Raw genomic sequence first — 19,997 nt, 5'->3', positions numbered from 1 at the left:
ATGTCTAGTTCTCCTGCTTTTGTCGCTCTTGCTCGCCCGATTGTCCCCAGTCATGCGTCCCAACTGGCACGGTCTCACCCTCAGCTTCCTACTGCCATCTCTAGCTTTCTATCCAGACCACGCAGCCTCTGCGCCGTCGCCCATAGAGCCCGCTGGCCTCGCCACACGCCAACTACCGTCGTCCGCCTATCTCTCGGGCTTCGCCGCGCGGGACGAACATGCTCACGCTCACGGTGGCCACCACGCTCAGCCCGTCGTCGAGTTGAACGAGACCGAAGTCACTTTATATCATGCCCCCACGCCGGATTCGTACTGGACCATTGACATTGCAGAGAGAGATCCCAATGAGAGTCGACATCCGGGGCTCATGGTCGTTCATGTTCTCTCCATGTGCGCTGCCTTCTTCGGTGCCCTCCCAGCTGGTAAGTCACCTTCCGGCCCGTCCTCTCTCTTTGTCTCAATCCGGAACCCCTGTCAGGCATCGCTCTGCGTTCTGTCAACCATCCATGGCATGGCTTCACCACCATTCTCTTCTGGACGTTTACCGTAATTGGTTGTGCGGCGAGTGGGCTGTATAAGAAATTGACCCCTGAGATGTACGCTCGTTTCCGTCTGCCTCTATTCTGTTGGCTCATCACCGCGCTGTTTGCAGGTACCAGGGACAGAAACACTCTTCGCAGAGCTACTTCGTTCTTCTCCTTGCTCTCATTGTCACCGCCATCGACTTGTTCGCCGGCTTTGGAAGGATCGCGTCGTATGTTCGTGCGAACAGGGGTGGCGACAAGTTCTCCCTCAAGACCTTCTGGCGCAATGTTATCCTCGCCCAAGAGGAGCAACCTAATGGCTCTCAGGCTGAGTACGCAAATCTCGTAGCTGAGGAGCCCGAAGAGATAGAGATGCTTAAGCATGATCCCGAAGACGACGACGACGAAACTGCTCAGTGGGCGAATGACGTCCGCCATCACCGGCATCACGCGCGCACTGTGTCCATGGCAGATACGGAACAGACCGTCTTTGACGTCCATTCTCCGCGTGGTTCTCAGCACTCGGACGAGACCCTTCACGAACATACGCATTCCCTCCACAGCCTTCCCAATGCCTCATTCCTTCGCAAGGTTGGTAGCATCGCGTTCGCGACCTTGGAACGGTCGTTGGTCTTTGCCGCATTTGGTGAACTGTTGGTCGGCATTGTCGTCTACACTGGCGGTTGCCGAGAGAACTACATCAACGGCTGCCTCGCTCACCTCATCAGTGCGTGTAGTTCTATTCTGTTCATAAAGCCTCACCGCTGACGCCCTGTTTATAATTCGCAGAGGGTGGTATCTTCTGGTGTTACGGGTTGGTCACTTTCGGCCGTTTCCTCGGGGCCTTCTCCGAGTACGGTTGGGCGTGGAACCGCACCCCCGTTGGGGACTTTATTTCTGCGGAGATGGTCGAATCCTCCGTCATCTTTTTCTATGGCATCACCAATACTTGGATGGAACGCTTCGGCGCCCACCCTGGGGACCCTTATACCACCAAGCAAATGCAACACATCAGCATCGCCGTTATGTTTTGGTTTGCCGGTCTCGTCGGAATGGGCCTCGAGTCTCGCCGTTTCCGACGTTGGCTCGCTGGTGCCTCCACGGCTGCTATCAAGGCCGGGAGTAAGATGGGCGAGGCTGTTGCGGAGCCTCCTAGCTACACGGCATCCTTCAACCCCTTCCCCGCCCTCGTCATCGGAGTCACTGGAGCCGCCATGAGCGCCCACTTCCAGACCTACGTGTTCCAGGTCAGTAATGCGATCTTTCTCTCTATCCCCGTCTGCACCCGTCTGATCGTATCTTATTTTAGGTCCAAATACACGCACTTTGGGGCTACCTTTTGTCCGGCTTCGCCATTCTTCGGTGTCTGACCTACTTCTTCCTTTGGCTGGGTCCCCCACGTTCGATCCTCCCCTCACGCCCCCCTACGGAGGCATTAGGAAGTTTCTTCCTCGCTTGCGGTGGTCTCGTCTTCATGTTTAGCGACGAGGAGCTTACAATCGCCGCAATGCGTCAAGGTCATGATGGTGAGCACTCGGTGTTTTATCTGTTTGTCGAAGAGGAGACTGATTCATCCATCTTCTCAGATGTCATGATGTTTGCTAACGTCGCCGTTGCCATCACGTGCTTCGCGTTCGTTTGGGCTCTCGCTGTTGTCGGCTTCAAGGGCTGGCTCAAATCTCGCACACACTCCGCCATCGCCTTCCATTCGTCCGCTTAAACGCGATTTTTTTTCTTCGCATCAACTACACTTACACTTTCTTTAGTACATATTCTCAATTGGGCACGCGTTCTCGCTATATGTTTCCCGTGTTGGTTCTGATGCTTTCATCCGCTTTGCCATCCTTTCCTCGGTTTACCTGCGTCTCACCTTATGTGGCACGACTCTCAGGAGCTTCTAATCACTGTTTACTGTATATTTTTTGCACCACGCATTTACCCTCCACCCTCCACCCACCCTTTCACGCTACCGTGTATTCTTAGTTATTATTATTTTCTTTCCTCAGTATTTTTTTCCAGCTGACGAATTCGCTCACGACCTCCCACTTTTTACCACTTGGTCCCTACGTCCTTTACGCAGAAAAACTTGCCCTCGTAGAGAGCTCAGAAAACTCGCACTGTTTGTTACGATCCTCGCTGATAGTTGAACGTATGAATATCGTCGGCTGCCTTAAGTCATCTGCAAAAGAGTATAATCCGCAAGCGCGCCCATCCATATCCAAAATCCAGCCCACCCCGACCCCGTAAATCCCCTCCAACAACTCTCCCTCTTCCCAAACTCCGTCCTCCAAATCACCCTCGCGAGCTGCGCCCCCGCCACCCCAACGCCCAGATAAAACGGCGCGCCGTGTTCGGCTAGATATCCCGCGTACGAAACGAGAGAGAGCGAGGAGAGAGAGAAGGCGGAGATGATGGGTCTGGTGTAGGTGTCGCCGAAGAGGAGGGCGGTGGAGCGGATCCCGGCGTGGATGTCGTCGTGTTTGTCTTGGTGGGCGTAGATGGAGTCGTACACGAGAGTCCAGGAAAGACCGCCGAGGTAGAGAGGGAGACAGATTGACCAGGATACGGTGCCGGCGACGGCGGACCAGCCGAGGAGGGCGCCCCAGTTGAAGGCGAGGCCTGGTTTGGGAGGTTATGGTGTGAGTTTGGTTCCATAGATTCATCGAAGCATTGGAGCATTGCAAGAATGGCAGAAAGGAAGCGAGATGATGAAGGATGGAATGGACGACGTACCGAGGACGGCTTGGGGCCAATGCGTGACACGCTTCATAAGAGGATAAATTGTAACGACGGACAGGGAAGATGCGCCTAGCAGGATGCTGGAATGTATGGTACCGCATCGTGAATTTGTTAGCAAGGTCCATTATCGTATTGAATGGTACGGTCTCGTCCATACCTATACCAGTTTAGCTGCGTCAGTACAGCCAGACCCGCTGAGAGCTGCAATCCAAGGAAGGCGAATGCTTGAGTGGGAGTGATGTCGCCACGAGCTAACGGTCGCTCTTTTGTGCGTTCTGGGATTCCAGGGTCTGAGAGTGAGTACATATCCTTACAGCACCGCAGATAGTGTTAAGCAGCAAGCGCACGACCAGAATCCGGACTCACCAACAGCCTTGTCGAGATTTCGATCCCACATATCGTTGATCGTGCAACCAGCCCCACGCATGACCAACGCCCCGATTCCGAACAGGGTGATATACTTTAGTGGAACCTCTGGTGGGAGATTCAATGAATAAGAGGCCATTGTTATAGACCATGCTGAATTCATATTTGTCACGGAGGTCCAGCGTCAGCAACGAAGAGATCTAGCCGCTCGCCACATCTCATGAAGGTCGGAGAAGAAACGCACCACAGGGATAGAACAGCAAAAGCGTTCCAATTGGTTTGTCAATCCGAGTCAAATATAAGTATGGCTGAACCTTTGGAGGTAGACGGTCTACCCATGTTTTAGGAGGTAAAGGCTCCGGTGAATGCATAGCTGGGGGTGAAGGCCCTGAAGGTGGCACGCTTTGTGAATCCGTGTGTGTATACCGAGAGACATGACTTGGTCCGTTACTACGAAGTCCTCGGCATAGTTCTACTGAAAGCAAGGGCCGACAAGATAGGTCCAGGAAAGAGCTGTGACATGAGAATGTGCGGCCAGGCCTTGTGCGTCTGAGCAAGGTGTGCATGACTTCGTCGCGCTCAAGCTAAGAACGTGTCCGGGGGGTGCCGAGATGAATTTTGACGCGATGTTGAATATTTTGTGGCCCGAGTGACGCATGAGTGCCACAGGACGTCACCGCTTTATGGATTGGGAGACCGTCCATCTGCATTCAAAGAAAACAAGACAATCGTTGCCAGAAGGATAGTAGATACAGAAAAGTCATCATGAAACAAACAACAAACCACACTGGTTCATACAGATCTCCAAGGCCGAAAACGCATCACCGATTCACCCCGAATCCCCTCGACCTCCCACTATATCCACCTGTCCCCGACCCCAAGGTAGCCCCTTGACCCACATTGCCATTGACACTAATACCCGCATCTCTTACCCTGCTCTCTACCTCTCCAACCTTGGCCTCCAGCTCCTTTGAGGACGTGTTGATCCAGTTTAAGCTCTCCAAGTGGTTGCTCAAAACCTGAGCAATACCTGCCATCGAGTCTTCGTTGGATTTTGCGGCGTCTGAAGATGAGGGAGGGATGGCAGAAAGTGAGACGGCATTGACGGAGTCGATGAGTTGAGTGAGTGAGGATGAAAGGTCGTCAAGGTGACTGTGAAGTTCGGTCGCGAGCATGTAGCTGGTGAGAGTGAAAAGTCAGTGAATAACCTGGTTATAATCGAGCTTTGACTCATACTTCTTGTCCCTCTCGGAATCCGCAGGGCCAGTATCGAGCGACCTCAACGATCCACCTTGCCTCCCCAGAATCTCTTCCGCCTGCTTCTCGTATTCTTCTAGCGTAGCACCGAGGTCCCGTTGCTGCTGTTCGATATGATCCAAGGACTGGTCAATATCATTTTGTTCCCGTTCGGCAGCCAGCACGTGTGCAGACAGGGCAGCGAGCTGTATAGCAAACGCGTACAACAAGCGAGGGGCAGTCAGATGCTATGGTCGTCCAAATGAACATGGACTCCAGAACGTACGTTGTTCCCGTTCTCATACAGGGCTCGATCCCAGACAGCCACTTCTGTTGAGTACTTCGTGAACTCGCGCACATGCGTCTCGAGCTCAGAAGACCATCGGTTCACAATTTCCTCGATACTTTTCCCTCGAAGCATCGACGGAGGTGCTACGGAGACCGCGGGCGCCGTTACTGTCGTTGCGGCCGCTAGTGATGGTAGAGGTGAGTATAGCGAGGAAAACTGAGCGAAGTAGAATAACGTACTTGATGTGGCACCATCCTTCTTCTCTGTTGAAGTTGCTGTCGAAGCAGCTCCGGTGTTCCCACCACCGAAGAGGTTGAATGGTGATGCAGCTATGTTGGGCGTCAAGAGCATGGTTAGTAACAACCTGTTCCCCTATAGGTATGTTCTTACTCGTCGTTTTCTTTTCTTCTGGCTTGTTCGCGGTTGCAGCCCCAAAAAGATTGAGGCCGGCAGCTATTGATGAGAGTTGAGTCGTCTTTGCATTTCAGGACCAAATTACAAGTCTCACCTGGGGCGGCGGCATCCTTGTTTGCAGTGGTTCCACCTGCGGGTAGCGCGAATTCAATTAAATACACCTGGAAAATACATGTAAAATAATGACGTACCTGGTGTAGTGGCCCCGTCCTTGTTTCCAAACAAGCTACCTGTCGCTATATGTAACATTAGATCCTGGCACTCCTCGATGACAACTTACTTACCAGGGGTACCAGTTGTATTCGCGGTATTACCAAATAGACTACCTCCGGGAGCTGTGAGAAGGAGACACGATCGAGCGTCAGATTGAGTTTTTTGGTGGGGAAGGAGATAGGTTACGAACTAGGTGTAGACGGTTTGGCACCACCCAAGGTGAAACCACCAGCGGAAGTCCCGGCTGCTGGTGTGGTGGCGGCAGGAGTATCAGGCTTTTTTGTGCCAAACAGACTACCTCCAAGTAGGCCACCTTGTGCAGGAGCCGGCGAGGTGCTAGGCGCTGGCGCATCGCCACCGAGCCGGGAAAGAAGTGACGGTTGTGCCCCTACAGAAACGGAGTGAGCGCAGGATATACGATACGAAGTCACACGATTGTGGGCTGACCAGTGGCCGGAGCAGATGTGCCGGGGGTATTCGTGTTGGCTGTTAAAGGTGCACCGAAGACTATGATGGAGGTTTTAGTAGGGAAAGCAGAAAGCGCAATTGTACCACGTACGTGATCCCGGCGGTTTGGGCGCACTTGGAGCAGCATTTGAATCTGCAGGTTTCGCTCCAAAGAGGCCTCCACTGAACAAACTGCCTGTAGCGGGAGCCCCAGCCCCTGTATTTCCTCCCGCTGCAGCCCCTGTACTACCTGCCGCCGCCCCTGCATTTCCGCCAAACAAAGACCCGGTTGGTTGCCCACTTCCTGTTGCAGCTCCTCCGCCAAACAGGCTGCCAGGCTTAGGCGCGTTGTTCGCAGTATTTCCACCGCCAAATAGAGACCCAGTGGCCGGTGCGGGTGCTGCGTTGTTTGTCGTGTTGGTGTTTCCGCCGAAGAGACTACCACCAGGGGTTGGAGGATTGGCGCCACCACCTCCGCCGAAAAGACTGCCACCTGCAGCAGGCGCTGCAGCATTGCTCCCCCCACCAAATAGCCCACCACTTGCAGGTGCTGGGGCTGCTGTCGAAATCGTGTGCCATGCATATGTTTAGATTCGTGTTAAAACAAAGCGATGTTGACCGTGACACACCTGCTGTGTTTGCTCCTGCATTTGCGCCAGGGCCAAACAAACTAACTCCTGCCGCTGGTGGGTTTTCTATAGAGGATAAATGATACTGTTTAGGTACATTTACCATCTGTCCATCGAAGTCACGACATACGTTGACCAAACAGACTTCCACCGCCAAACGCGCTGCCTGGCGCGGGATTAGAACCTAGATTTGAGAAAGCACCGCCCGTCGGGGCAGGTTGAGCATTGTTTGCGTTATTGTTCGTGTTGTTCGCATTTTGGCCGAAATTACCGAACGCACTCATGATGAGAGTCGTGAAAGAGGGAAGCCTGAGTTCGAGGACGATGCAGGCAGTGGTTGAACGGAGAGGAAGGCAAGTCGCGTGGGGTTCAATGGGCTCAGCCACCGACGCGTCGGCTTGACACTCGCCACCCGCTCGCCACAAAGTCGATCGTGTGAACTTTTTCGTTCACTTGAAAGTCGAAACGCCGACAACCGCCAGCAGTACTTCATCATTTTGCAGCTCGATGTATATTGCAACGAACTCCCATAGTAGATTGACACGTCTCACAATCGCTGGGATAGTTTCTTGCTCAGCCAGTCGAACGCGTGAACTCTTGCAGCCTTGGTCCTGAGAATTGTTCATCAACTCGCTCGTCTTCTCGAGCCGCTCTCGACCAACCTGCTTCTTCTACAGGAGTCTCAGGCTGTTCAAGGCAATCCTACAACTTGCCGTCTTCACTAGATATACTTGACCACAGACCTTAACTGCTGCGCTATTCTTCCTCTCCATTGCCTTTTTTTCCATAGCGCTGTAGTATAAATCGTGTCCGGACCGTGACTACCTTGAGCATGTCAGACCCGCTAGTAGCTTCTCCAAGGCGACTCTCTTTCGTGCCCTCCATGTAGGCCATCACAAACTCGTTGCTGGCTGTCTGTTGACTCTTCTTGATCACCCCAGAAACAATGTGGCTGAATTAAACACTGGAAAGACCGTACCTCCGGGATGGTCCATTCACATCCACCCACAAGCCTGAGGCTGGATATACTTCTCTGATCCAAAGCAAAGGCTCGTGACGGACGAAGACATACGCATTCCCGAAGTCTATCATAATGTCGAGGAATACATCTCTACTTACTCGCTGGAGAACATTGACAAGCATATGGAAATTGTTATACCTCCTGGAGCCGAGCCTGGCGATCATGGTCGGTGAACTCTTCCTAGCTGGTCGTTCAACAGAGCGCACCGTTGATAAAATTTTCGTTCTACGTAGCGTTGACTCTGGTGTTAAATCATTTACACAGCACCGCTTCGTATATTCTTGATGAGGTTAAGACCGAGAACTTTCACAAGCTTGAACATCGAATTCGTAGGTCGTCTCACCAATATAAATATCAGGTAGACTAACTGCATACTCTTAGGCACCAGACGCCACAAAGCATACTGGAACTTCCTTCAATGGCACCCTTCACATCGATCAACACCCGCGCTAGCCGCGGTACAAGTCCGAGACGCTCTAACTTGGTACTCGACGGACAACTTGGTGAGCGGCCTGCGGAGCACTGTACCGTTTTCGAAAGCAGAGTGCGAAGACTTGTTGAGAATACTGGATACCTCGCAAGGTATCTCACACGGCTTTCAAACTCTCAATATCTCAAGCGTCTACTGAATCCCCTTTTAATGTAGGCCCAGGCTCTTCGGAGAGCTCAAATGCTGCTCGTACAAATTTCGTGTCATGGATTTTACGAGAAATCTGTAATTAGCTCTCCACTACCTTTAGGGTGACCTTTCATTGACGACGTGCACAAGGGAACTTTCGCGATGCCGAAGAATTTGGACAACATACCTTCCGACAATCGTCTGCTCTGCGGCAACAACGAGCGGACAAGGGGGCCGCACCACCGCCTACACCGCCGCCAGTCTTCATTCAGTCACTGCTGAACCTCGCTATAAATGTGTTATTCTTCGCTATTCCATGGACGTATCATGCTCATGTCAAAGACGCAAGTGAGTATCGAGGAAGATTATCGAATATGCAGAAAAGATGGGAGGATTATATCAGGAGGCTCGTGCAGGAGTATCAGGACTTCTTGCTCATAGTAAGTACAATGTCCCCTCACTTTGAAGCGAAAACCCTCCTCATAAATAAATTGAACAGGCTACCGTGCTTCTCTCGTAAGTGTATTGAATTAGCTTGTAGTCTGTATGGATCTGCTGAGCCTGAGTATGTTCGCCCCTCGCCAGTGCCACAGTCAGCTTCCTAGCCATTCCGAACCTGGACGCAATAAGCACATCTTCAGGCATCGTCTCTGTCTTCGCCTCACTCGGAAGCATCATCATTGGTGTCTTCTGTGTCTGGCAACACCAAGCCAACGTTCACCAGTCAAACTCCTTCGCATACCTCCATAACGCAAAAAATGGCGCTTTTGGTGTGACAGGACATGCTCTTCTCCTGTCGCTTCCACCTGTACTCCTGGTTTGGTCGATCATCGCCTTCGCAGTCGCCTTCATTGCCTATACTATTCAAGGGCTTACATCCGGCGCCTCAAACTCAGATGCGTCGACATGCTCCGGTTATGGCGCTGATTCGGGATCCTGTTCAAATGGAACGGGTTTGGATAGAGGGGCGGCGTGGGCGGCTTTGGGCGTTTCGTTGCTGGTCATTGGGCTCGTGGTGGCAGCGATATATACAATTGCGGTGATTTGGAAGTGGAGGAGTAAGTGGAGATGGAGCTGGGCTAGGAGGTGGGGAGATTTGGGCAAGAGCGGGAGGGGTGGGGTGGAAGGAGGACTCGGGAAAGAGAGGAAGTGGACTTCGGTTCGTTGACCGAGTCCGACTGGTTCCTCCGCTCATATAGTATCTTCGGGGGTGGATTTCATATCTCATATCTACGCACAATACTAGGACAAAGGACAGCACAGCGTTTCAAGTTGCTAGAATTACACATCTCCAGAGACATACTATGACCTTGACTACGCCTCGACGGCCATGGGTGCCACCTGCGTCGCAGACCTAACCGCCCCCTTGCCTAAGACTTCGTGGCCCTCCCAGAACGTGGGCAATTCGTTTCCTGGGACAAACAGTCGCTCAACACCATCCTTGGTGATGACAGCCATACGTATGCAACCTCCCGACGACCCATCTCGAGACATGGCAAGCGCAAGAGCTAAAGAGCATGTTCATTAGCTTCAATGATACGATAGAGTAAGATGAGTATTGAGTACGCACTATTCTTGACCCACTTGATCGTCTCATCCTTTCCCCACCCCTCCTGATACGTCGCGTCGCAGTAACCATAAACATACGTCGAACCGGAACCACCAATTGCCCAGGGCTGACGGAAGAGGCCACCGCCAAGAGGAATGTTGTATACGCTCGGGCCTTCTTCAGGGTCCCAACCTCCTACAATGATACCAGCGCTAAGATTGTCCTTGTTCTCGTAGCACATCTTTTGGAACATGGCAGCGGCGGTATGGACAGAGGGGGTGCCGTGCTGCTGGCTGTGGCGCATCGTGAGAGACGTGCAATATCATAGAGGTAAAAGGTACTTACGAGAACATCTGGAGAAAGTAGTGCACGTAGTCTGCGATGGCTTGCGTATCGGCAGCAGAGCCTGAACGACAACAATAGATGCGATCATGGACATAGGTGAGCTTGTCTGTTACACGGTTGGCCTGTTCTCCCATGCTCAGTATAAGTTTGTAGAGGTGTAGATGCAGTATAAACCCACGATGTAGCTTCCGGTAGTTGTCCGACTGTCAGCACCAACGATAACTCCGCCATCGAACTGAACGGCCATAATAGAGGTCTATAAAGCGTCGACAGTTGCCTTGAGCATATCACAGCACGTAAGAAGCTGGATAAAATACATACCCCGAGATTGACCTCGCCGGCCTTCAGTCTGCTCATATCAGGGTGATCCATTGTGGTTGAGTCGTAAATGGAAAATATTGTGATGAAGGTGAAGGTGAAGAGCAAGTATGGGATCTGGTTTCGAGCTAAGCTCTGTGGCTGAGATGACGCGTCGCGTCCGTACACGCGTCTCTTTCAAACCCTACCGCGTTCAGCTCGGACCCATCCCCACCGCCCACCACATCATACATTTTCCTACCGTCTTTCACCCTTGATAGTTCTGCAAATGGCACCATCACAGCTTCAGACTTTGTATAAGGAACTCATACGTGCATTTGATTCGAAACCATCCAATTTGCAGAAGTGTGGCCAACTGCTAGCTCAACTAAAGGTTCACTATAGTCATCTCGAGACCCTCACAGCGAATTGACTAGATTTTGTATAATACTAGATTGCGCTCATAGAAAACGGACTGCTTTTCCCCACACGAGACCTGAGTCTCGAGGATCTCGTCGCCGCCCGTAGGTTTATATCGTGTTGAATGTGTTCTAGCCACATAACTTACTGACACGGGAAACATACAGGTGATATTCTCGAAATCGGAGCGTTCTGGAGTATACGTTCGAAGGATGTCCCTTCGTTCGACCGTTACTTCTCTCAACTCCAAACATTCTACAATGACTTCAGGTAATTCGCCCCATGACCTTGGCTGCCACAGCTCGTGTCCCAATCACTTACCCCTGCATTTCTGTATAACAGCACCGTCCTTCCCCAATCCAAACGCGAATTCCCCATCCGCGGACTCAACCTCATCCGCCTCCTCATCCAGAACCGCATAGCCGACTTCCACACCACGCTCGAGTCCCTCCCCATCCCAGCCGATGAAATCTCACAGAACCCTTACATCCGCCACCCCGTTAACCTCGAGCGGTGGTTAATGGAGGGAAGCTACAGCAAGGTGTGGAATGCGAGGGAAGAGGCTCCTGCAGAGGAGTATAAATTCTTCGTGGATAGTTTGATGGGCACTATTCGGTATGCTTCGTTCGGGTTGGGCCTCGGAAAGGATGCTGATTTTGGCTAATGCTAATGATTATTCAGGAATGAGATTGCCAGCTGTGAGGAGGCAGCGTACGAGAGTTTGCCGTTGAAGGATGCCGCCACACTTCTGTTCTTCAAGACCCAAACGGAATTGATGAACTTTGCGCAACAGGTTCGTCCTCACACCACGAACTCTATTTCTGTCTGGCCGTTCATTGCTGACCGTTCTTGAATAGCGAGGATGGCAGGTAAACTTAACGGCGGGGACCATTTCATTCTCGCACAAAGGAGAGGAGAAGATCGAGATACCCAAGGAGAAGCTCATCGCAAATAACCTTGCATACGCTCGCGAACTCGAACAAATCGTGTAGTCTTTCTCTTGTTGTATTATTTGGTATTCCTCTCGTAATCATGTCAGACCCATCGTGAGGAGAACAACGATCGTATCGTGTACGCAGAATGTGGCGTGAAGGATAAGCACAAGGGCGAGGACGAAAGCGTATGACATTGATTAAAAGTACAGTCCCAGAAGACAACAACACAGCGCCACACCAACGATCACTCAAAGTTTTCCAGAGCCTCCCTAGCTTTCCGGTCGGCCTCCTCGAACAAATCATTGGGCACAGGTAGATGACGACCGCCCGTCTCATCTCCAATCCAAGACATCTCGAGCTCGAACTCTTTCTCCTTGTGATCGTCGTGAACAAGGTGAATGCTGTGGCGAGCATATCTGTAAGCTAAGGCATACCAACATTGTGGCGAGACAGAGGACGTACATTCGTGCAGCCTCCAGAACGGCCTCTCTGGTGGTCAGCTCAGACAGCTTGAGTTTCTCAAGCTCCGTCTTGGCGAGTTGACGACCTTTGCCGACTGCTGCACCATGGTAGCCCTGAGTAACATATGACGCCACACAAGTCAGGCAGGGGTTTGGCGTTGAGTGGTAAATCAAACGCACATAGAATACACCGCTCGGCTCAACTACAAAAAGTTGAGGGCCAGTCTTGTCAACACTTCCAAGGATGGTGCTGATACCGAAGGGGCGAACAGAGGAGTACAGAGTGTAAGCTTGAACATAGAGTCCCAATCGATCTGCGACAGCCTTCGAGAGGTTATGTGGAGTCAGACCTACGTCCTCCATCTCATGTGGTATAGATAAACGCACCTTCAATGTGGGTGGCTCACGGTACCAATCCCTGTAGCTCGCAGCCTCATCTCTTGCCCTGTTCGCCAGGTGGCGTCCATCGGCCAACAAACCAGCCGTAGCCTTGCCACAATTGACATACGTCAGCGTTCGTGATGCGATTCAGTTCGCAAATAAGAAGGGAATGTGCCTACAAGCCCAATATGCCTATCTACTGTTTGTATACGCCTGTTGGCCCCTGGTACAAGAAGCTTCGAATGCACGAGTTTCTCCACGGCAAGCACAACCCCATCCTTCACACGGAGACCAATGGCGGTTCTGTGCAATTCGATTAATGGTTGTATCAATAAGATGCCCTAAAAATAATGGATCAGGTAGACTTGTACCCAGAGTTCTCGACTGCTTTGTTGGCATACTCGACCTATGGTGGTTCATGGCGTAAGTATAAGAGTTCAGTAAATGGTATTACGAGGCTCTTACCTGGAATATACGGCCATCTGGGGAGTATGTACTGGCAGAGAGATCGTATCCCGTCCCAATAGATGTCATAGCTGAAGATCGAAGTGTAAAGAAGAAGGGACTGCGGTCACGGAAAGGGGACAGTAGATGGAATTGAGTGCAGTGCGCGAACGAGGACGCGCAAGCGGGACGACGCGTCGCACGTGGGAATGTGTCTCCTGTTCGGGAGCAAGATTAGAGACGCGTCGGAGTCGCGACTTGCATTCGACGTGAACTCGAGGCCTTACCCAGACAGCAGCCCCCCATACTGAACGATGGCGACCGACGACGACCTGAACCACATTCTGAATAGCCACCCAATATTCCAACGGCCTTCTCCTCAGACACGACCCTCTTTTCGCCCAGGAGCCAGTGTCGCTGCTTCATATGAACTGTCCGCGAACACACTCTCCAGATTCACCTCTGCCGATCCTGAGAATGACGACCCTACACCTTCCGGTCGAAGACAAGCTATGGTCATAAACGACACAGAACTCATAGTTGCCGTTGGGTCGGAGCTGCGTGTGATGACATTAGGGGAGGTGAAGTTGAATAACAAGGCCTCGAGGTCGTATAAAGTGAGTCCCTCTTCGCTACAGGGTCCGCGTATGTGGTGTACTCAGGACCCATACATATATATACTGAGTACTGTGCTATTCTCAGGTTCTGCACACACCGAACTTACAGTTTGACGTACACCAACTAGCGTTGAATCCAAGTGGTAAACTCCTCGCCGTGGCGGGCGCTTTCCAGATCGCTGTTGTCGTTCTCCCTCGGCCAGGATTTACTAAACTTGTTCCACAAGTCGTGGACTGCAAGTGAGTGTCATCTACGTGTGGTACATGCTGTAGTGCTGAGGGAGTGTAGGTCCATACAAGTCGGACAGTACCACCATGCCACTACCGACGCAGCTCCTATTGCCAAGGTTGAATGGCATCCGTGGGGCGAGGCTGGCTCTACCTTGATGGTCATGACCACTGATGGAAAGCTACGGTTTGTTGAACTCTTTTTGGTTATTGTTAATCCTGCCCTGCTCATGCCGATACTATTTCTAGGGAGTATGACATTTCTACGGATACGGAGGAACCACAGCAGGTCGTCTCCTTCGTACAGCCACGGCCGCCGAAGAAAAGCAAGTCATACCGCGTCGTCGATGAATCAGAATACGAAGTCGCTTCTTTCACGTTCGGCAAGGGACTGGCAGACTGGGGTCCTCTGACCGTCTACGCTGTCCTGAAAAGTGGCGACATCTATGCATGTTGCCCTTACATGCCGCAGAATGCGTTCGTCTCTTGCCACACGGTCGTTCTGCATAGTTTACTCACGATTTATACAGCTCTATCCCTTCATCATATATCCATGCCCTCGAGTGCTTTGTCTCCGCTAAACAAGAGTTCTTGGCGCACATGATACCTCCCCCCGCGGACATGGAAACATACACTCGCGCATACGACTATCAATACAAGTACATCAAAGCCCTCCTCAAACAACTCCCTCCCGGTACGGTCTATCCTGCAGCTTCTCGACCAGTGCTTCTCCACCCTCCAGCCACCATCCGAACTCCAACACGCATCCAAGGCCCATTTCTTCTCCAACCATCACCCAGGGACGTGGATGGCACCGAAGGCGGATATGCCACGGACATTCTGTATATGAAGTTCGGTGCTGAGGCGGAGGTCGGTGAGGAGTGGCAGGATGAAGGCGAGACCGAAAGGCTGGGCCTGGTTTTGGTTACTTACCAGGATGGAAGGGTGGACGTCTGTTTGGATGTGGAGAAGGTGGAAGCCAGATGGGAAACCACTCAGGTAAGACTTTGGTTGGCTTCATGCTATTTCTGTCCAGGCTTATAACTTTTATTCGTTGTTCTGCTGTAGACCACCCCGACAGACCGAAATGCGGAACTGCCAATGCTAGCGGTATACGAATCTGTCGACCTTGGCCTTGTTTCTATGCTCTCCAGTTGTCAACCACCACTGTTGGACCTTCTAGCGGGCAATCAGCCTGTCCTTCACGCAGATCCGATACACGATGACACAGTCTACGTATACCATGCCTTCGGTGTACATGCGTTATATCTGGACAAGCTGCTTCGTAGTCTTGCTGCCGCTCTCCACGGAGATCCTACCGACAAAGCCCTACTTTCATCTTTGGAGGAGTCAGAACAGACAGATGTGCGGCCGGTTGTGTCCACGTTTTCCGTCGAACGAAGGTATGAACAACTTTATCCACTCAATTCCATGTACTCAAACCGTTTGGTCCAGATCATCAAACCCTGTGATTGCTGTCTCGATACCAAACGATGTCTACCTGACATACAGCATTTTCATCCTCACATCATCCATGCGTGTTGTCTCCTTCGTGCTGAACCTCCGCTCTGACGCTCTCCCCGAACCCTCAAATCCACCGGAGCGAGCCGCCTCTGTACCACCCCCTGAGAAACCCCTTCTTCTACTTCCTTCCGGCGCGCGCGCGTACACCTCACTCCTAGGCGACAAACCCTTTGAACCCCCCGCCATCTTCGCCCGCCAGACTGGTCTTCCATCTCAACCTCTCCTCGCTCTCCCGCCACCGCCACCGAACACCGGTGCGAACGCAAAAGAATTCCGTCTTACCCCCGATACACTCCGCTATCTCGGCCAAACCTATGAGCGTTTCAGTGCTCAAATCCAGCAAGTTCAACTCGGATACCTTGCTGTACAATCGCGGTCTGCCCTGCAGAAAGAAGAACACGAGCGACAGGCGCGCAAGTTCCAGGAGGTGATGGAAAAGGCGAAGCAACTCAAGACTGAGAGGAGGGAGAAGACATTACGAAGAGTCGATGAGGTGAAGGGCGAGATGAACGATTTGTTGGCGAGGATGAAACGTGTGCTTGGGATGATAGCAAGGAAAGCTAATCCGGAATTGAGTGGGGTGGAGAGGAGGTGGTTTGAGGAGTTGGAGAGGATGAAGGAGCAGGTCGTAGGTCACGGGAGGTATGATGAGAGTTCGTTGGTTGCAAGAGGAAAAATGGTCAATACACTTTTACTTTGGATCATTTTACTCTCCATCACTGATATTGACTCTATCCTTCGTAGGTCGAGCACGAATACACTCGGCTTCTGCCGCACCTCAGAGCGGAGGAGGAGAAGGAACAATTGCGGAAGGCTCGCGATCGGAATGACGAAATCGGTCTCTCGCAAATGTTCGAGTTCGGACAACAATTCGAGCATGAGTATGTACCGCCTCAGCTCTGTCTTTACCGTGTTGCAGCGCTGAACATGTTCGTGACAGACAACGTAGGATTGCGAATCTACAGAAGGAGTTGCAACAGCTTGCATTGAAGATGGATGTCACGCTCCCAAGACCACCACCACTATCGGCCGGTTCGAAGGTGGGGTGAGGGCACTTATTATCTCCAGAGTGAGGAGTTGGAAGGCATTTAGCTTGTTGATCATGTGTATTATCGATGTTGAAACTTTTGTCGCACCTTAGACGGGCGAGGGCTAACTCCCTCAAGCTAAGCACTATGCGTGGATTTGAAAACGCGTGGCCAAGCAGCGAGTTCTCAGTCGCGAATGAGCTCGCCTTGTCGTTCGTGGGACAAGCGCAGACCCACCCTCGTCTCGATGCACTCAGCTCAACACATCCACATCGCTGTCTGGAGGACTCCATCGGTGAAGGAAGTGGGGGGTGGTTGGTGGCAAATGCCTGCAATGTCTGAGACAGTCTGAGGGCTCCCTGCCAGTCTGGGGGATTTTTTGGTTGCGGGAGACCTGCTGGTGGAGTTGGGACACCAGCTGGCGAGATAATTCCGGCTATCGGGGTTTTCCGAATACAACCAACTTCAACTTTGAGACGCCGTGTTATCTGCCTCTTTGGATAGTTTCTCTTCCTTAACGGTCAGTCAACGGCGTTCATGACACACCCGCACCGCCTGGGGTGATCGAGTCCTTCCAGCATTGCATAACAGATAAAGCAGGAGATCCCTGGATGTGATAATTGCGTGAAGCATCGTCTATGATAGAAACGTGGCGATGAGTGCTCCATGAGATGTGTGGCGTAAGTGGACGTGTTAGTCAAGCGTGAGTTGATGCGTAGAGACATATAAGACAGACGGCCATATACATCAGGAGGCTGTAATTCCTACCGCGTCAGAGCGCTCTTCATCCTCATCTTCTCGCCGTAGAACCACAGCCAGATAGGGAACGGAATCCCAAGAACGATGGCCAATCCAGCGAGGAGCGAATTGCCGCCTCCGTAGCCGAGGCGGTCGAACATTTGTTCACCAAAGAGTGGGAAGGCAAAACCCACGATGGAGCGAGAGACCTGGAGGTATGACGATGCATTCAATATAGGAATAGAGCTTACCGTATATAACGAAGTTAGGTCATGAAGAATGAGACGTACGGCTGCGGCGCTGAGAGCAGATGCACCATACTGGAATGCGTCGACCAAATATAGTTGAATGGGAAGACTGACCATGGAGCAATGAGGTGAGTGAGGTGTACATGTAGATGACGATTGAAAGCCCTTACTAGGTAGCCATTAGTCCTGCGCCGAAGATTCCCGTCCCAATAATGGGCATGATCCAATGAATTCCGGCTTGGGCGGACCACCCATACCAGCTGATGATGAGTCTCGTTAGCACACCAGTCCCGCCTTAGTCCAAGACGCATATCTGAAAACTCACAAGAGGCCGACTGGGACAAAGAAAGAGCCAGTAATGAGTGCGGGGACGCGGAATTCTGGCTTGCCCTTGCCACCGTTAGCGGCACTCAACTGAACAAAGACGCGGGCTGGTTAGCTGTGAAATAAGACTCGACGTGAGGCTGAGATTTTACACGAACCTTTGCGTAGATTAGGTTACCGATATGAGCACTGGCCAGGGTAGCCGACATGAAACCGACGCCTAGACCAATGTAGGCCAATCCTGAAATACCAATGCTGAAATGATAAACGTCGGAGAAGAGAGCTATGACGTTCAATGAGTATATGTATGGGTTCATGGAGCGATTTTCATGGCATGGAACGTACTAGGGAAGGTCGTGAACATGAGGTAGTAAATTCCTATAATCACGTCAATCAACAGCTCGTATACCATGGAGAGCAAGCATACCATACTCCCTAGTTCAAACAGAATAAGCTCTTCCCACAAGTAAATTACAACGATAAATTAACTCACAGAGCCATAAACAAGCTCAGCATGAAGCAGATGAGGCTGTGAGACAACATCACAAACGGGCGAGTGAGATTTGTCCATAGGAGGTCCCATTTGTCACCGTGATCGGCAAGAATGGCAGCAGAGAGTCTTCGAGCTTCCTCGGGATCCTTCTTCTTTATGAGGCGGTACCGGATTACTGGCGCGTAGGTCTCGCGGAGGAAGGGAATTCCAACGATCGCGGCCACGGCGGTTATACCGACGATGACAATGAAAATGTATTTGAAGCCAATTGTCTCTTGTGCATGGCGAATGGGTCAGTGTGTGGTCATTGGGCAATGCAGGTCTAGAAGACCGCGGCCTCACCTGCAATGAACCCTGGCATCGTTCAAGCATTAGCTTTAGACTCTAGGCGTGGGTCAGCGCGAAGGGCGTACCTCCAGCGATTGGGCCTACTACGGGACCGATCAGAGGCCCCATACTGGTGCGTCGAGCGACAGAGCAATGAGAAGAAATTTCGTGCTGCAAAGGACCCCTGAACACACCTATACATACTCATGGCCATAGCCCTGTCATGAGGAGAAAAGAGGTCTGTACAGTGTCAGATGTATTACACCAATAAGGTTTATGCAACTGCTTCACCTTGAACGACGCCGCCACCAACAGCTAAGGGAGCGGACCCTACCCAGCCCGCTGGAAAATAATTCGTCATTTATCTGTACCGCTTGATATTGCAAACACGGCATACAGAGGAAACGGAGCCCAATCAGAGCGCCTGTTGTCGGCGCAAATGCGCACCCCAGGTTGAACGCAAGGAAAGCCAGGTTGTTCAAATGTAGTACCTGCCAGTGAAGCACCAAAGATTAGAGTTGAGAGGAGCAGCGAGATGAGCCGCACCCGCTTACCCATATCCGGCCATACATCTCGGATAATGGTGCATAGATGAGCGGACTGATGGCGAGAGAGAGCAAGAAGATGGACAAGGTAAGGGAGACGATGGTCTCATTCGTAATACCAAAATGTTCCGCAATATCCGGAAGGGCGGGAGCCATCATAGAACTTGCTAAAGGTGAGACGAAGGTGTAGAGAGACACCTAGAGTATACACCATAAGAGAACAACACCAAGAAAAAGGCGGGAGGAAATGTTGAACATACAATGGCAGTCATTCGCCATTTTTTGCGTGAGGTCCATGTCAGAGGATTAGCTGGGTCGTGCTCCCACTCGTCCTCCTCCTGCTCCAATGCGATAGCATCCTTTTCTGTCAACTGTACACCCTCTTGGTTCTTCGTCCTCTCGGCCTCATCGTCCTTTTCTGCAATCGTTGCAGCGTCTTTTTCCGGCGAATCTGAGCTTTCCGCCACTGAAGTCACGTCCTGGGAACGGCTCTGACTTGACTCGGGTTGAGGGGACACCATCGTCATGGCCGGTGAGCGCGAGGGACCACTCTGTGGAGGCGAACGGAAAAGAGAGTGAGGGATGCGGAAGGGAAT

The 19,997-nt window shown here is 51.7% G+C and overlaps 9 protein-coding genes across 9 annotated transcripts; 4 read left to right on the top strand and 5 right to left on the bottom strand.

The window, feature by feature from the left end:
- Nucleotides 1-52: 52 nt before the first annotated feature.
- On the top strand, nucleotides 53-2,244 carry STEHIDRAFT_54890 (uncharacterized protein; the record flags this gene model as incomplete). Its single annotated transcript, XM_007302295.1, has 6 exons — nucleotides 53-422; nucleotides 479-596; nucleotides 653-1,251; nucleotides 1,314-1,771; nucleotides 1,834-2,050; nucleotides 2,111-2,244. 6 exons carry the CDS (start codon nucleotides 53-55, stop codon nucleotides 2,242-2,244), a joined length of 1,896 nt encoding a protein of 631 aa, XP_007302357.1.
- Nucleotides 2,245-2,694: 450 nt separating this feature from the next.
- STEHIDRAFT_53846 (4-hydroxybenzoate polyprenyl transferase) lies at nucleotides 2,695-4,000 on the bottom strand (the record flags this gene model as incomplete). Its single annotated transcript, XM_007302221.1, has 5 exons — nucleotides 2,695-3,143; nucleotides 3,258-3,343; nucleotides 3,421-3,538; nucleotides 3,630-3,782; nucleotides 3,874-4,000. The coding sequence occupies 5 exons, from the start codon at nucleotides 3,998-4,000 to the stop codon at nucleotides 2,695-2,697; spliced, it is 933 nt and encodes a 310-aa protein (XP_007302283.1).
- A 370-nt stretch (nucleotides 4,001-4,370) lies between these two features.
- STEHIDRAFT_167806 (uncharacterized protein) lies at nucleotides 4,371-7,141 on the bottom strand (the record flags this gene model as incomplete). Its single annotated transcript, XM_007303040.1, has 13 exons — nucleotides 4,371-4,808; nucleotides 4,866-5,071; nucleotides 5,152-5,336; nucleotides 5,394-5,483; nucleotides 5,545-5,607; nucleotides 5,663-5,698; nucleotides 5,760-5,804; nucleotides 5,853-5,903; nucleotides 5,972-6,169; nucleotides 6,229-6,288; nucleotides 6,341-6,787; nucleotides 6,858-6,923; nucleotides 6,988-7,141. 13 exons carry the CDS (start codon nucleotides 7,139-7,141, stop codon nucleotides 4,451-4,453), a joined length of 1,959 nt encoding a protein of 652 aa, XP_007303102.1. The 3' UTR covers nucleotides 4,371-4,450.
- Nucleotides 7,142-7,874: 733 nt separating this feature from the next.
- Nucleotides 7,875-9,102, top strand: STEHIDRAFT_54565 (uncharacterized protein; the record flags this gene model as incomplete). Its single annotated transcript, XM_007302277.1, has 5 exons — nucleotides 7,875-8,043; nucleotides 8,112-8,207; nucleotides 8,260-8,460; nucleotides 8,531-8,593; nucleotides 8,648-9,102. Coding segments are annotated over 5 exons (984 nt in total), but the record flags the coding sequence as incomplete, so codon positions are not given.
- Nucleotides 9,103-9,811: 709 nt separating this feature from the next.
- STEHIDRAFT_54138 (N-terminal nucleophile aminohydrolase) lies at nucleotides 9,812-10,638 on the bottom strand (the record flags this gene model as incomplete). Its single annotated transcript, XM_007302246.1, has 4 exons — nucleotides 9,812-10,005; nucleotides 10,068-10,339; nucleotides 10,392-10,513; nucleotides 10,570-10,638. The coding sequence occupies 4 exons, from the start codon at nucleotides 10,636-10,638 to the stop codon at nucleotides 9,812-9,814; spliced, it is 657 nt and encodes a 218-aa protein (XP_007302308.1).
- A 283-nt stretch (nucleotides 10,639-10,921) lies between these two features.
- On the top strand, nucleotides 10,922-12,152 carry STEHIDRAFT_95803 (proteasome 26S subunit). The gene is made up of 6 exons (XM_007303039.1): nucleotides 10,922-11,082; nucleotides 11,143-11,212; nucleotides 11,276-11,378; nucleotides 11,451-11,723; nucleotides 11,790-11,901; nucleotides 11,966-12,152. The coding sequence occupies exons 1-6, from the start codon at nucleotides 10,978-10,980 to the stop codon at nucleotides 12,098-12,100; spliced, it is 798 nt and encodes a 265-aa protein (XP_007303101.1). The 5' UTR covers nucleotides 10,922-10,977; the 3' UTR covers nucleotides 12,101-12,152.
- Nucleotides 12,153-12,160: 8 nt separating this feature from the next.
- STEHIDRAFT_77617 (20S proteasome subunit) lies at nucleotides 12,161-13,466 on the bottom strand. The gene is made up of 7 exons (XM_007302422.1): nucleotides 13,351-13,466; nucleotides 13,257-13,291; nucleotides 13,065-13,188; nucleotides 12,892-12,993; nucleotides 12,685-12,828; nucleotides 12,506-12,618; nucleotides 12,161-12,444 (listed from the first exon to the last, which is right to left on the bottom strand). The coding sequence occupies exons 1-7, from the start codon at nucleotides 13,417-13,419 to the stop codon at nucleotides 12,288-12,290; spliced, it is 744 nt and encodes a 247-aa protein (XP_007302484.1). The 5' UTR covers nucleotides 13,420-13,466; the 3' UTR covers nucleotides 12,161-12,287.
- A 291-nt stretch (nucleotides 13,467-13,757) lies between these two features.
- STEHIDRAFT_77614 (uncharacterized protein) lies at nucleotides 13,758-16,845 on the top strand. The gene is made up of 9 exons (XM_007302421.1): nucleotides 13,758-13,946; nucleotides 14,032-14,186; nucleotides 14,236-14,361; nucleotides 14,424-14,651; nucleotides 14,705-15,173; nucleotides 15,243-15,577; nucleotides 15,630-16,377; nucleotides 16,443-16,579; nucleotides 16,639-16,845. The coding sequence occupies exons 1-9, from the start codon at nucleotides 13,842-13,844 to the stop codon at nucleotides 16,745-16,747; spliced, it is 2,412 nt and encodes an 803-aa protein (XP_007302483.1). The 5' UTR covers nucleotides 13,758-13,841; the 3' UTR covers nucleotides 16,748-16,845.
- Nucleotides 16,846-17,334: 489 nt separating this feature from the next.
- On the bottom strand, nucleotides 17,335-19,962 carry STEHIDRAFT_120681 (MFS general substrate transporter). Its single transcript, XM_007303038.1, has 15 exons — nucleotides 19,662-19,962; nucleotides 19,411-19,599; nucleotides 19,254-19,347; nucleotides 19,148-19,198; nucleotides 19,051-19,096; nucleotides 18,943-18,986; nucleotides 18,872-18,883; nucleotides 18,530-18,803; nucleotides 18,464-18,471; nucleotides 18,382-18,414; nucleotides 18,195-18,319; nucleotides 18,038-18,126; nucleotides 17,883-17,972; nucleotides 17,755-17,821; nucleotides 17,335-17,673 (listed from the first exon to the last, which is right to left on the bottom strand). The coding sequence occupies exons 1-15, from the start codon at nucleotides 19,926-19,928 to the stop codon at nucleotides 17,491-17,493; spliced, it is 1,572 nt and encodes a 523-aa protein (XP_007303100.1). The 5' UTR covers nucleotides 19,929-19,962; the 3' UTR covers nucleotides 17,335-17,490.
- Nucleotides 19,963-19,997: the final 35 nt, after the last annotated feature.

Source organism: Stereum hirsutum (genome assembly GCF_000264905.1).
Source record: "Stereum hirsutum FP-91666 SS1 unplaced genomic scaffold STEHIscaffold_5, whole genome shotgun sequence".
NCBI lineage: Eukaryota > Fungi > Basidiomycota > Agaricomycetes > Russulales > Stereaceae > Stereum > Stereum hirsutum.
Note: the sequence above shows the minus strand (reverse complement) of the source record. Positions and strands in the feature narration are given on the sequence as shown.